Genomic DNA, 13880 nt, shown 5'->3' on the forward strand with positions numbered 1-13880 from the left:
TAGCTTACATAACCACATCCTGTTCCTAATGTTGTCTTGTTTCACTTTTTTCCCTGTCATGTTCTTCTCTAGCTAAGCTGTATAAACTATAGGGGGAGAGAAACAGTCACTCCATAGCTGCGCATCGCTCATATGTTGGGGTGGAGTGTGTCGTGCTGAATATAAATGCAGGTTATAAAGAGAATGGTGATGGTATGGAAGGCACTGTGGTGGGGCTGACAGTCTCTCTGGGCATGTATACAGGAATTTAGAAAGCTGTGGGAGGGTGATGGTTGTCTACAGTTTGACATCAGTTACAAAGCTTGTTTGTTTTTTTTTGTTTTGGTATTTTCATGCATGTGCTTTGATTTGTCTGCAAACACTTTAAGTTCTAAACATCAGTGTATTTAAGTATTATATGCATTTTCATTTTTTTCATCTTTAATATTTTTCTTCAGGAGATTCCACTTTCAGAAATTCTCCAGGTGACTCAGCCTCGAGATTTTTCAAACGTGGTGCAGGGCAGCAACCCATACTGTTTTGAGATCATCACTGACACGATGGTGTACTTTGTTGGCGAAAACAATGGCAGCAGTCATCACAGTCCTGTTCTTGCTGCCACCGGAGTTGGACTTGACGTAGCTCAGGGCTGGGAGAAAGCCATTCGTCAGGCTTTGATGCCAGTCACTCCTCAAGCTAGCGTTTGCACTGCTGCAGGACAAGGAAAAGATCACAGTAAGCAGGCAGACAAGGCACTATTACTCATATTCTGAAGCTGTAAATTACAGATTCCTTTTCAGAAAAGTTCTTACGAAGAATGGAGTATTTTTGTCAATTCTCTGCTGAATTGGGTCCATAATCTTCCACCAGTTTCTAAGAAGTGACATTCAAGTTTGTGGAGGGTATATGGGCAAATCTTTTACCTGTTGTAGCAGGAAGTAGTAGTTAAGAATCGGATTTCCCCTATGAATGCACATTACAAAACCTTTATCACAGGAGCATTGAGAGCTCACACGTTGTTGTTGGTTGTAAAAAAGGGACTATAGTTTAGATATTTCTAACATAAACTTCCATACGTATATTTATTTTAGATGATATATATGCATACATTGGATGCTGTTTGATATTGTCACCTATGTTTAGAAAATAAAATTGCAAAAGGTCTGTAGTTAAGGAGAAGGAAAGGAGTTAGTGCTGAAGTGTGATAACTGCGAATGATGGAAAGAACTTATGCTGAGCTGTGGGTAGTAGTTTTTAAAAAAAAATATATCTTCATATTGTGCCCCTGCTACCCTTTTTCTCTGGCACAGGATCATATTCATTATCAAGGCTCCATGAAGCATACACTGTGCTCTTTCTCTTCAGACATCTCCTTGTTCTGTGCAACAACATCCATGCATGTTCTGTACAGGCATTTATGCTTTCATTCCTTAGTTTCCTTTCATCTTCCACCTACTCCTTAATCTTCTTTTGGTGATGTATATTTTTTTTTCTGGAGATCCTGAGATTAGTTTTCCTCTCTCTGGTATCTCATTATTCTGCATCAGCAACAGTTCAGTTCATGTAAATGCTAATCGTAGGTAAAGGCACTTTTTGAAAACCATGGTCTGCAGTGGTAAACTATGAAATGTTAGTCTTGGTATTTCTATTTAATTATTGTGAAGAAACATTTGCAAGAAGGTGTCTCAAACAGGCCATGAACTTAAGTGATATGCCACTTCTGATAAGGAAATATTACTTTCAAACACGTACATACCTGTTTTTTAAAACCTAAAGCTTACTGTTGATGAGAGACTTGCAAACACGGTTGCAATTTGTAGTGTCAAAACGTCCATGAGGCACGAGATAGTCAATTTATACCATGTTCTAGCCAGCAAGCAATTAGTAATGAGGATACTCTTCCAGTCTGACCCATTAGAAAGAATCCTTTCTGACCCTTTACCTGGTGTTTGGGATAGGATGTTTCTTTCTAGGACGTTTCTGAGCTGAAACGGGAGCAGACAGATTAAAGGCAGAGGAACAGTTCAGTAAGCTATTACATGGTATAAATTACATGCTGAATTCTGGCATTACTGTTTTCTTCAGAGATGTCAGCATTTCAGTCCTTACTCGTGTGCATTTTGAACACTTCAAAAAACTAGCTTGGAGTAAGTTAATCTGTACCTAATGTGAGGAAGAAGGTATTTTGTGTTCTGTAGCCATTTGTGGAGAAGGGTTCAGTGTGTTCTCTTAAACAGTTTCAAAAACCGTATCTTCATTTTTTTTTTTAATAGTTGACTTGTTTCAACTTTGCTGCAATTTGTCCTTAGTCACTTTTTAGTATGCCTTTGTGGTTTTTTTGTTTCTTTGTTTTCCCTTGTGCTCTGTGTTGTCGTTACAATACGGACTTGACCATCTTCAAATAGAGGGCAGTAATCACTAGACATATGCAGAGCTGTAGTTCCAGTTGGTATTTCAGATGCAGTGTTCAGAGTGCCTTTGAGAACTACTATTTGTTGCTCTCTTAAGTCTGTAAATTCCTTCTTTGAGGTAAGGTACAGGTGACAAAAATCAGGTACATTGTCTTTGTTCTCTGAAACAGCGGTTCTAAAACACAAAGCTCTTCTTAGGGTGATAAATATTCTTTTCAAAGTGCTAGTAAATCTGTAGTGTACTCTGTATTCACCTCACATGTGAAGTAGTGTTTTTTTTTTATTTTTGAAAATTAGCATTTTAAGTAGTAGGTGTCCATTTTCTGAAATGCTTGACCTCTATCTTGAAGTCAAAGGAAAAAGATTCTTTCTGCCTTCATGCATCTCTTCTTGTCTGTGCATCCTAATGTTATTTCTGGAATGAAAATTTTGTCAACATCGTTGTAGGCTGAAAAGAAATTATACATCTTTTTCTGGTGCTTTTACTTGCAAGGTATACTTTCAAGATGTGCTCTGAAATTCCCAGGATTGAAAGGCTTCTGTAGTTTATCCATGAAATCCTTTGCTTACATTGTGGGTTTTACTGCTTTCCTAAATTATCAAGTCTTCTGTTACTTGCTTTGCTTGATTTATTTCCTTTTCTTATACATCAATTCTTAAAGCTACAGAAAATCTGTAACCACATTCATTTGACTACAAAGGATCTACTTGGTCCTCTTATATTTTTTTAAATTACTACCAGAATTCTTAGTAGTTCATTGAATTCTGATGCGATTGCCACATCACTGTTGCTTTCAATTCTCCAGCTCTGTATTTTGTACACACTCATACTGTTTTTATAATCATTGATATGACAGAAATGAACAGTTAATCCCAGCTAAACTCCCAGGGTTGTTCATCCAATCAATGTGTGAAATTTGAGTTTCCAAGTATGATGTTTTTGCAAGACATCAGTAAAAAATCCTTTCACTGTGACTGGGTTAGAAGTCAATAAAGGTCTTTTTTTTTTTTTTTTTTTTTTTTTTCCTTCTCACTATCAAAAGCCTAACTTTTCTTATTTTGTTATATCTTTTTATTACAGAAGAGTTATCCCTAAGCATCTCTGTTTCAAATTGCCAGGTCCAGGAGAATGTGGTGAGTCATATGCATTGTAATAATAATGGTGTTCGTTTACCTGGGTATTTTAAAGTAATTGATAATACTATCTGAAGGAGGAAGCAACACCCCAGGGTACTACAGCTACAAAAGTCTGCATTAGATACCTAATTGGAAGTAATCCACTTACCTAGCACAGCTGGTTGGTTTTAATATATGTCCCTGTATATGATGTGGTTAAGTGGAACCACTCCAGGAAAGTTTCTGCTTTTTTCCCCACTCTATTTGGGGTAATGATGGTACCCTTTACGTAATTAAATGTAAAACTTAAGAACAGCTTAGCCAGTACTAAGTAATATGTTTGTGAGTGCTTTGATTATGCCTGATAACTTGTGATTTCTTCTTTTCATGCCTTAGGATATCAGCTCTGTGTACCAAATATTTGCTGATGAAGTGCTGGGTTCCGGTCAGTTTGGTATAGTATATGGAGGTAAATTATATTAGATTCCATTATGCATTTATTTGAGATAGAGTGACTGCTTATAATTTTCATATTTGCCTAGCTGTATCTAGAATGTCTAGGTGAAGTTTAGCTTGTTAGAAGTTTTGTTTGGGTTACTGTGGTTAAGTCTTTGAGGTTTTATTTATAGTATTTCTTACTATTTTTTTTTCTTTTATTTAGAGTTCTGTGTTGCATCAAAATCAGTTTGGGATTTTTGTGTTTTGACCACATTTAAAAACAAAGCAATCTCTAGTCTGAATTCAGCCCATGTGGACTGTATTATACCGTGTAAGAAGTCATGTATTTCAAGAGGCCGTTGAGTATACCTGGTATTTTTATAGATATCTGAGAAAAGTAGAGGAAAGCAATTAGAAAAACATATTTTAGTTTGTGCTTTTCACAGTACTTTATGCAGACAATTTTATACAAATTTTTGTCAGCATGAAAAAATAGAGGGATTCTTTGTCAAGAGTTCTCAGCTTTAGACTTTATGTAGTTTTATCACTTTTTTATTTAAAACATTCCATTGCAACATATAATGTGTTTACAGTGTATAAGCTTGACAAGAAGAAATATAAGAAATATGTTGTGTGAACTCCTTTTTCCTTTTTCCTTTTTCCTTTTTCCTTTTTCCTTTTTCCTTTTTCCTTTTTCCTTTTTCCTTTTTCCTTTTTCCTTTTTCCTTTTTCCTTTTTCCTTTTTCCTTTTTCCTTTTTCCTTTTTCCTTTTTCCTTTTTCCTTTTTCCTTTTTCCTTTTTTTATAAATACCATATATTGCATCTCTACGGTTTGTGGTTTTCTCAACACTAAATCTGTAAAGCAATAAAAAAGGGCAACTAATGATTTAACAGTGGGAACCTTTCTGTTTCTATCGTGTTGTCTTTCTAGTCAGGAAATATTGTGGCTATGTTTTTTCTGTGAGCCAATATTGTAGTTAAATACTTTTTTTCTATTACTTTAGTACTGTTTGATGGAAGTACAATTTGAGGGTCTAGTTTACATCATTCTTGAGAGGCCATGTTCCCTCTGCGCCCCAGCTTGGATTTCCTAAAGCATATTGTGAATTGAATTATGCTTCTTTTCTTATGAATAGAATGTACATAAATGCAGACAGTAGTTTAATGTTTTCCTTTTACCTCCATATATACTTCCTAAACTGCATTTTAGATAAATCTCAGCTTGGTATTTTTCACAATTCAATGAAATGACATTCGTAAATACATATTTTAAAAGCTTTTATCATATTCAATCTTTTTCACTTAATGATGTCTCAAAACATATAGGACATGCACACTCAGTTTCTTAAGATACAATCACAAGCTGAAAGAGCAAGGGAATATAATCTTATATTTTTTTCTGGCTCTCCACAGCGCTTAATTGTTGCTGCTGTTTGGGGAGACTGTATCTGGTAACTTTGCGTTGTCTTCTCCCCACCTTTATACAATTAGTGAAATAATAATAACAAAATCTGTTATTGAAAGCAATACAAGGGTAACATTAAGTTGCTTCCATTGTTGTTTTCCCCCTCACCCCATCCTCTTCTGGACAAACATTGCACTTTTACAAACTGTAAGTCAAAAAATTATAGACTGCTAGTATCCAACTGGTGTTTCTTCCTGTGAGAACAGTTTCCCTCTGCTTTTTCTATTTAAGTACATTTTGAAAGGTCTGAAAAATGGATACTTACAGGGGTGCGGGGGGGAGAAATTCTAGGCAGTTTCTAACTGATGTTAAAAACTGATGTTAAACTTCCCCTGAAACGTGGGATAGTTTGACATCAGGAAAGGAATTTTCAGGCTGCCTTTCTGTAAATCTTTCTTCGTGTTCTTCTAGCTTCTGTGGCTAAGTGTGTTGTTAGTTTAGTGTTTTTGTTTTATGTTCTCTTGCAACCTTGTGTTTGTTTTCTGATGTTATTTCTGCTATTTCTGTTTGGTAACCTTGTTAACCCTTCTGGTCCTTGAGTGATGTCTCCATCACTGCCTCACTTCCTCCAGTGGAGATAAGCCTGATTTTAAGCCTTTAAGGCAGGAACAGGAGCTGCTCCATGCAGCAGCCTTCAGGAGCAGCTCCTCTGCCCAGCCTAAACGCTGGCCACCAGTACTGACTGCAGAGCAGCAGGTGAGGCCTGTCAGGGTCAGTGACAAGGCATCGCCAGGCTCTCCAAAGCCCTGCCTCTAGCTGTGATGGCAGAATCAATCCCCTGTGCTGTCCTGTGCTGTAGCTGCGTGCATCATCCCTTCTGAAATGGCCTCCAGATGCGTCACTGTGCAGATAACTGCTTTCGTTTTCCTTGGTACACAGGTTCACTTTGATCTGTATTAGTGTAGTATTAAATTATCAAGGTCTTCCAGCATGTGTTCCCATTAATCTCTCTGATCTGAATGTGAGAGGAAACAGTTTTAGTAGTTGTGGGGAAGCTGAGTGAGCATTTACAGCTACCCAAATAGCCCTTGAAACATCCTGTGTATTGCAGGATGCTTCTTACGTAGCTGGTGCAGGCTGCAGCAGGGATACTATCAGCATTATCAGCTCTTTATTTAAACTATAAACTTCCAGAGCTTTTTGGTGACAACAGACCACCTCCTGGGTGTTAACCTTTTCTTCTTCATGGCACATAATTACCTGCGGTTCCTGCAGAATATTAGGTATAACTTCTGTGCACATGGAGCCCGTAAACGTGTTTACTGAAACCACTGAAGACTTCTTTTTAAACACAGAAGAGAGGCAAAATTCTCATTTAGGTAGCGCATCATAATGTATGAGTCCCTTACACAAGGAAAACCTCCAACTAATACATCTAACGTCAATGCGTATATCTGAGAGCCAGTTTAAATTTATCCACAGCCCTCCTATCAAGGTTGATCACTCCTAGTTACTCACATGCCAGCTGCAGTTTTAAATACAAATATAGTGATATTGTACTTTTGTACTAAATAGATCTGTTTCTCCAGAAAGGAACTTTTGCTGTACTGTTTTATAGCTGTGAATTATTTCTGCCTTTTGATGTCTGACATTGACTTTCTGTTCAGGAAAGCACAGGAAGACTGGAAGAGATGTAGCTATCAAGGTCATTGACAAGATGAGGTTTCCAACTAAGCAGGAAAGTCAGCTCCGTAATGAAGTAGCCATTCTCCAGGTACCAAGATATTTTAGTATGGTTTTGGAGTTCAGGTCAAATCAGCTATTCCTAAGATTTTGTAATGTGTTTAGGTGCTCTAAATTGATGTCTAAATCTGTATGTGTGATTTCTGAGTCTTTTTGTAAGAAAGAATCTTCTTATTGGGGGAACTCCTGACCATTTGGTAGTGTTGATAACTTGGCGTTGGTATCTACTGCGTATGGGGAATCCACTGAAGCCATGTACTTTGGCTCCATGTTGTCCTTCAGGCAACAGGAAAATGTTTGTTTGTCTTTTTGCTAATGGCCACTTAGTCTAAGTGGTGTTTTTGCATGTTCTGCAGTCAAACTGCAAACAGTATCAACTTTAAAAAGTAATCATTATAGATAAGTTGTGTTTAAATAAATTAGTCTTAGTAGTGATAGATGGTACGTTTCAAGCTCATTTCTTGCCTCTGACATTTTGTTTTTAATTTCTAACTTTCCACTTAGCTACTTTTTGATCTGTGGTATGTTATTTCTATGTAATTCAGAATATTTCATGCTGTTTTATTTTAGTTCTGTACCTCTACTACTTTATTTTAGAATTTGCATCACCCTGGGATTGTGAACCTGGAATGTATGTTTGAAACCCCAGAACGGGTCTTTGTTGTGATGGAAAAGCTGCATGGTGATATGCTAGAGATGATTCTCTCCAGTGAGAAAAGTCGACTTCCAGAACGAATAACTAAGTTCATGGTCACTCAGGTTGGTATTCAGTCATTTTTCCTGGAGATGAAAGGCTAGATATGTCTTCTATAATTATGTAAGAATGGAGTTTGGAGAAGGATTTTTTGTGTAGTTATAAAAGAGATAGATATACAGCCCCACGTACTAACATCAGTTGAATAAATGTGGAAAGAATTTTGAATGCTAATTTTTTGTTCTTCTATCCTAAGGATTAAGGTTGTGGGTATCCAGAGATGCACATCAAAACTCTACGTATTCAAAAAGATAGATAGGGATGGGAAAAATACATTTTAAAAGAAAATCAAAAATTTTTAGCAGGTTAAACCACAACACAAAACCATCAGTTCCACATTTTTTTCCACTTCAGTTCCAGCCTATTGATTGGAAAAAATAGTACTTGCACGGTCTTCAAGAATTAACCGGTATATACTATGTTGATACAAATTATTGCATTGCTCTGTTTTGAAAATATTATTTCCTTTTTAAAGATACTTGTTGCTTTGAGGAATTTACACTTCAAGAATATTGTGCACTGTGATTTAAAACCAGAAAATGTACTACTAGCATCAGCAGAGCCATTCCCTCAAGTAAGTGAAGATTAAAAGAATAATTGTTTCCTGACTTCTCTTTGGGGGTTTGGAGGATGTGATGGGGGTAGAAGTACACTTCAGAGATCAGCCAGAGATTTCTCAGTTTAAAACCTACTTCTTTTGCAGGTAAAGCTGTGTGATTTTGGCTTTGCTCGTATCATTGGTGAAAAATCTTTCAGGCGCTCTGTGGTGGGGACACCTGCGTATCTTGCCCCTGAAGTGCTCAGGAGTAAAGGTTACAACCGCTCTCTGGACATGTGGTCGGTTGGTGTTATTGTCTATGTGAGCCTTAGTGGTACATTCCCATTTAATGAAGATGAGGATATAAATGATCAGATTCAAAATGCAGCATTTATGTACCCACCAAATCCTTGGAAGGAAATTTCTAGTGAAGGTAAAGAAACAAACTTTATTATGTATTTATGTGTAGACAATGCATTCAAATACTTAAACCACAACTTTTACTGAGACAGGAGTGCAAAAATTATTAATAGTTTGGGTTTTGCTGGCTATGCCAGAATGGCTAAATTTAAGCTGGCATCTTTTTCTGAAAGATAGTATGTCAAATACCATGTTTTAGATCATTTTCAGAGAAGGAGCCAATAGATTTAGCAAGAATAATTGATGTAATGACTTAATAGCATGTTTATGGAGTTGGGTCAATAGCCCAAAACCCCTCAGAAATCCCAGTGGAAAGTTAAATCTTGCATGAGTCTTCGGTGAATATCTAAAACATATTTTATCTAAAAAATTGAAGTTGAATCTGGAGTTTTAGTATTGTACATTAGTAAGCAAAGCAAAACCTGGATCGAAATGTCAGCTCTGAACAATCTAGAAGTTTACGAAGTTGGTCTTCAGAGCTCTCTAACACCAATTTTGTTGTTATTAATGTATATATGATTAACACAGGTAGATGTGAAAATGGCACATCATTATACAAATAGTGGAAGTACCTACATAATTCTGGAACATAGGATTATGCTCAAGCTTTGTTTAGACACTTATGAAAAGCTTTCAATGTTTCCATCAAAGTGGGGAAAATGCCAACAACAAAAAAGTTTACCCCATTCCTATTTTGTGGCCTCGTTTAACATAAACAAAGGTAAAAATCAAATTCGGGAGCTTGATTTGTTGTAAGAGTTCAGTACACACACACACACACTTCACTTTCACTGCAACGTGTGAATGATGATAGATGTGATTAGTATATAAACAATGTAATTGTTTTGTTCCTCTTTGACAGCCATTGATTTAATAAACAATTTGCTTCAAGTGAAGATGAGGAAACGTTTCAGTGTTGACAAATCCCTTAGTCACCCGTGGTTACAGGTAAAATGATTTGCCTTTATCACTATGCTTATAATGATTGAATAGTGATTTTCGGATTAAATCCAAAGTGTTTATCAAAGTGCTTATCAAAACTGTTTCTACTACTGCTTGTTAACAAGCAACTACGGAGGCTTGAGTATTTCTGGTTTTAGCTTAATATTTTCCGTACTCCAGGATTGTGCCCATTTCTTAATGGCTTTGTTTTCAGGGAAAACTGTTCATCCTTCCTTGCCCTCCCTCCCCTTTCCTCCTTATTCCCTGCCTGATGCTAACAGACACTTTCATTTTTCTGCTGCCTCTGAATGCAGACAGTGAGAAATGCACAGAGCCCCACTGAAAACGGGATAGAGAAAAGCATTGTTCCATGCTGAAGGAAATTCACAAGCTAGTGTGTGCTATAGTTTGTAGTCATTTTAGAAGAGAATTGAAATAGAATTTATTAAATAACTTAAAATACATTACACAATTTAAAAAGATATTAAGGGGGAAATCTAATTAATGTTGAGTACAAACTGTACTGGAAATATTGTTACTTGATGTATGTGTATGTATACCATTAGTTTTAGTTTAAAACTCACATATCTGTCTTGCTACAAAGAGTTTTCAGAATTTCTAGTATTACGGCCTTGGACACTAGCCTATTTCTTTTTGAACTCTTTTTTGACGTGTTCTTTTTATTTAAACAGATCCTGTTGGCTGTATCTTGTGGTTATTTACATTAAATTCTGCAGTTAGTCTCTGTACTTTTATCTTTGGGAAAATAGGACTTCTGTTTCTTAAACTGCTTCTTTGAATCTTTTATTCCTTAGGATTATCAGACTTGGCTTGACCTCAGAGAATTTGAAACACGCATCGGAGAGCGTTACATTACCCATGAGAGTGATGATGCACGCTGGAAAGAACATGCGTATGAACACAACCTTGAGTACCCCCAGCATTTTATTATGGCTCCTAACCCAGATGACATGGAAGAAGACCCTTGATTTATTCGTTTTGCTAAATTCCAGCACAGATGAACACTCCAGACAGAAACTGAAGATAAGTTTTGGAACAACTGTCGCTCTTTCTGAATGTTGTACACACAGCGCAGTGTACAAAGTCTCAGAGGATCCTGCATTGACTTGGGGATAGACTGTCACCCAACAAGCTTTACTCCATCTCTGACTTAAAACTCTGAGTAGTTACTGGACAGTGAGATAAGCCCCGTTGGGTAACATTACACCAAGTTGTATGGCTACAGAGCCATTACCAAAGTGGAATGTGTACAGATTGAATGGTTTGCTTGTTTTTCCTTTTTTTTTTTTTTTTTGTAGCCTACACAGTAAGAATTTTGTAATGGTTTCCTAATCCCTATTTAGTAGGCCATAGAGGACTGTTTTCTGTTACTTAGATACATCTCCCATTTCTTAGACTGCATTGTGAAAAGACGTCGCGTAAGGAAATCAGTGCAGAATACCTTGGCTAATAGCAGAACGTGTTTTAGGGTTGAATATGGCTTCAGAGATGAAGGAGTAATTTGCTGCTGTTAAGACAGTTATGTATGTCTGTCTTTGCCCTAACTGAACTTTTTCCAGATACCAAAAAAAAAAAAAAAAAAAAAGAAAATCCTGTAACTTCTTACATTCCTCTTGAAATGCTGACTGACAATCTAAAGAGACGACAATCAAAGCTGTACTAGTCCTTTATTTTGTCTGTTAAAACAGAGCAATAAGCCCCAACAGTGTGTTGTTGTGCAAGGCTGGCACATGTCGTAGATGCACACCTAAGGCATTTGGCCTTAAAACCACACAAGCAGTGCAGAGAGAGCGCGAGACTTGATGTAGCATATCCTTTCACTCTGGAAAAAGTTTCTAGCAGAAGGATGTGGAAAAATACATGCAGCTTTCATCTGTTGTTTTTCAATAACTAAATTGAAATTTTTTATAGTATTTTTCTAATTTTTTTTTTTAAGGTTCCCTGGATTTGCATCAGGACTAGTTCGTAGCCTGCTAGCTTATACCTTAATTCTGTTCTAAACCTAGGTGTGACAAAATTACCTGTTGCTTCTGCCAGGGCAGCTGGACTGTAAGAGAAAGGGCTCTGCCTTCCAATCTTTACCTGCAGCCCCTCCTATTCTCTTCACTGTGCTCAGCTTTGTTGTTCTGAGCTGAAAGAAGAATCCAAAACCAACTTCATCTGCAAAAAAAACTGAATTAGTTTTGCTTGATGGATTCCCAGCCACTTACGGGACTTTGTGGCACAATTGAGAGGAAGCAGCAATGATCTTTGGAAATGATTCCTTAGGAGGATAGTGTAACAAAATTGTTCGTATTTCAAGGAAGTTTGAAGCCTTGGATGATAAGCAGATAGAAGAGTTTTTTTTTTTTTTTTTTTTTTCCCCCCATCCTGTTTAAAAATGGGAAAAAAATGAAATCTTTTGTGCGGGAACAACTGATCTGTGCTGCTGGAAGGTGCTGGATGGCTGTACGTATCCCTGGTGTGCCAAGCTGCTTAACTGGAGCTTGGTTTAAAATACTTTTTAAAATACTGATACAGGCTTGAACTGCAAAGGTAGTAGGAGACCTTGGGGTAGCTCCTTTCTCTCCTAACAATTTTTTTTTGTGTATGTAGATGAGTATTATTTTTTCTTCCTTCTGTTGTTCAGGTAAGGAAATAGGTGAGCAGATGTCTTCTAAGCTGTTAGAAACCCATAACATTTTAGAATTCTGGGGCTAGCAGCTCCTTGCAGTCACTGAACTGGCAGTAAAGTCAGCAGCAGCTGCAGAAGTACGTGCCTGTGGGCAGGTTTGGGTCCTGAACCCACCCTTCCTTTTCTGGTTGCCCTTAATCTAACTTCTACCACATTTTGTATGCATCTGAGTTGATTAATCTGAAGCTTGGTTTCCCTGTTAGGATACACTGAGCTTTGCACAAAACTTTTGGTGCAGCCTGCATAGCAGTTTCTACAGCCGCCCGTGGGCAGAGCGTTCCCACCCGTCCTGCCATCCCGCCCTCTCTCCCAGCACGTGTGTTTCTCAGGTTTGTGCAGGGGACTTGCCTGATGGCGGCCTGGTCCGTGCCACTCCTGCACTGGGGAGTCATGCTTCCCCTTTCATGCTGTCAGAGCAATATAAAGGAATTCAAGAGGGGCAGGGTTTGTCCCTTAACCTTGCCATTGTGTTAAGGTGAAGCTTTGGGACTGATTCTTCTCAGACAGGCACTATTTTTTTAATCTATAGAGACAGAACAATCATCGATGAAGTTGGTAGTCTAGTATTGGCCCAGGTGGCAAGGGAAGCGGTGTTTTTTTTTTTTTCTAACTTTTACCACCCAAGCGACCAAATTTCAGTGAAGCCATTGCTATCTTCCATCCCAACTGTAATAGTGTAGATACGGTTTGGTTTTAAGCTTCAGATTTCAAACTTGAGCTGTCACTTCAGGTTTTCCTTCCTTTTATTTTTAAGGGAGGAAAAAAGCCAGCTCAGTTGCTTGAAAAGCACAATGCAGAAGAAGGGGGTACAATTAAAAAAAATAAAAGGCCTGGCTGATGTCTCTCCCCATGAAGTCTGCTCTGTGCTTCAAGAAGTTATATGCGCTATTTATTCTTAAGTTGTATTTAAAAAAATAAAAAAATAAAAAGCTGTTGGCCTTTGGAGTGGATTGCCTGACAATATATGCAGACTTGTGGGGCCAGACAATAGAAGCCACAAGCTAGTAGTACAAGAACCACAAAAAATCAGATACCCACCAGAAGTAAACTTTCTTCACTGATGGATAAAAATAGCTGACTTTTTTTATTCCCTTTTTTCTACCTTTACTGCCACCTTTGACAGCAGTAGGTTATAGTGTTTAATATCCTTATCCCTAGATGAATTAAGTTGCGTTCATTCAATAGTGCTATGATGATGCTAGAAAAAAGCTCATGTAAAATTTTATAGCCTCAAAAGGACACTGTCAAGTACTTTTATATTTTTATACATCCCGTTGTTTGTAAATATCCTCTGATAAGCTTGAAAATAAAATTTATTTCCCTATCACATTTGTTCTCCTTATTTACATGAACTCCCTCTCCTTTCAGATGTTCTCAAAGTCAGTATTTTTTCATACTTCTTTGGGGCTCTGTCTGGCATGAGGTGTATACCCTGCTAT

The 13880-nt window shown here is 37.4% G+C and overlaps 1 protein-coding gene across 2 annotated transcripts in view; it reads left to right on the top strand.

Annotated features, from left to right (window-relative positions):
• PRKD3 (protein kinase D3) overlaps nt 1–13768 on the top strand; it is a 40498-nt gene extending 26730 nt beyond the window's left edge. For both annotated transcript variants that reach the window (XM_084284690.1, XM_084284691.1), the window contains exons 11-19: nt 438–714; nt 3472–3524; nt 3903–3975; nt 7017–7123; nt 7690–7851; nt 8322–8420; nt 8550–8817; nt 9667–9752; nt 10562–13768. In XM_084284690.1, the coding sequence (XP_084140816.1) occupies nt 438–714; nt 3472–3524; nt 3903–3975; nt 7017–7123; nt 7690–7851; nt 8322–8420; nt 8550–8817; nt 9667–9752; nt 10562–10735 (1299 nt within the window). In that variant the 3' untranslated portion in view covers nt 10736–13768. The remainder of the gene's footprint in view (nt 1–437; nt 715–3471; nt 3525–3902; nt 3976–7016; nt 7124–7689; nt 7852–8321; nt 8421–8549; nt 8818–9666; nt 9753–10561) is intronic.
• Nucleotides 13769–13880: the final 112 nt, after the last annotated feature.

Source organism: Netta rufina (assembly GCF_964035555.1).
Source record: "Netta rufina genome assembly, chromosome: 3".
Taxonomy (NCBI): domain Eukaryota; kingdom Metazoa; phylum Chordata; class Aves; order Anseriformes; family Anatidae; genus Netta; species Netta rufina.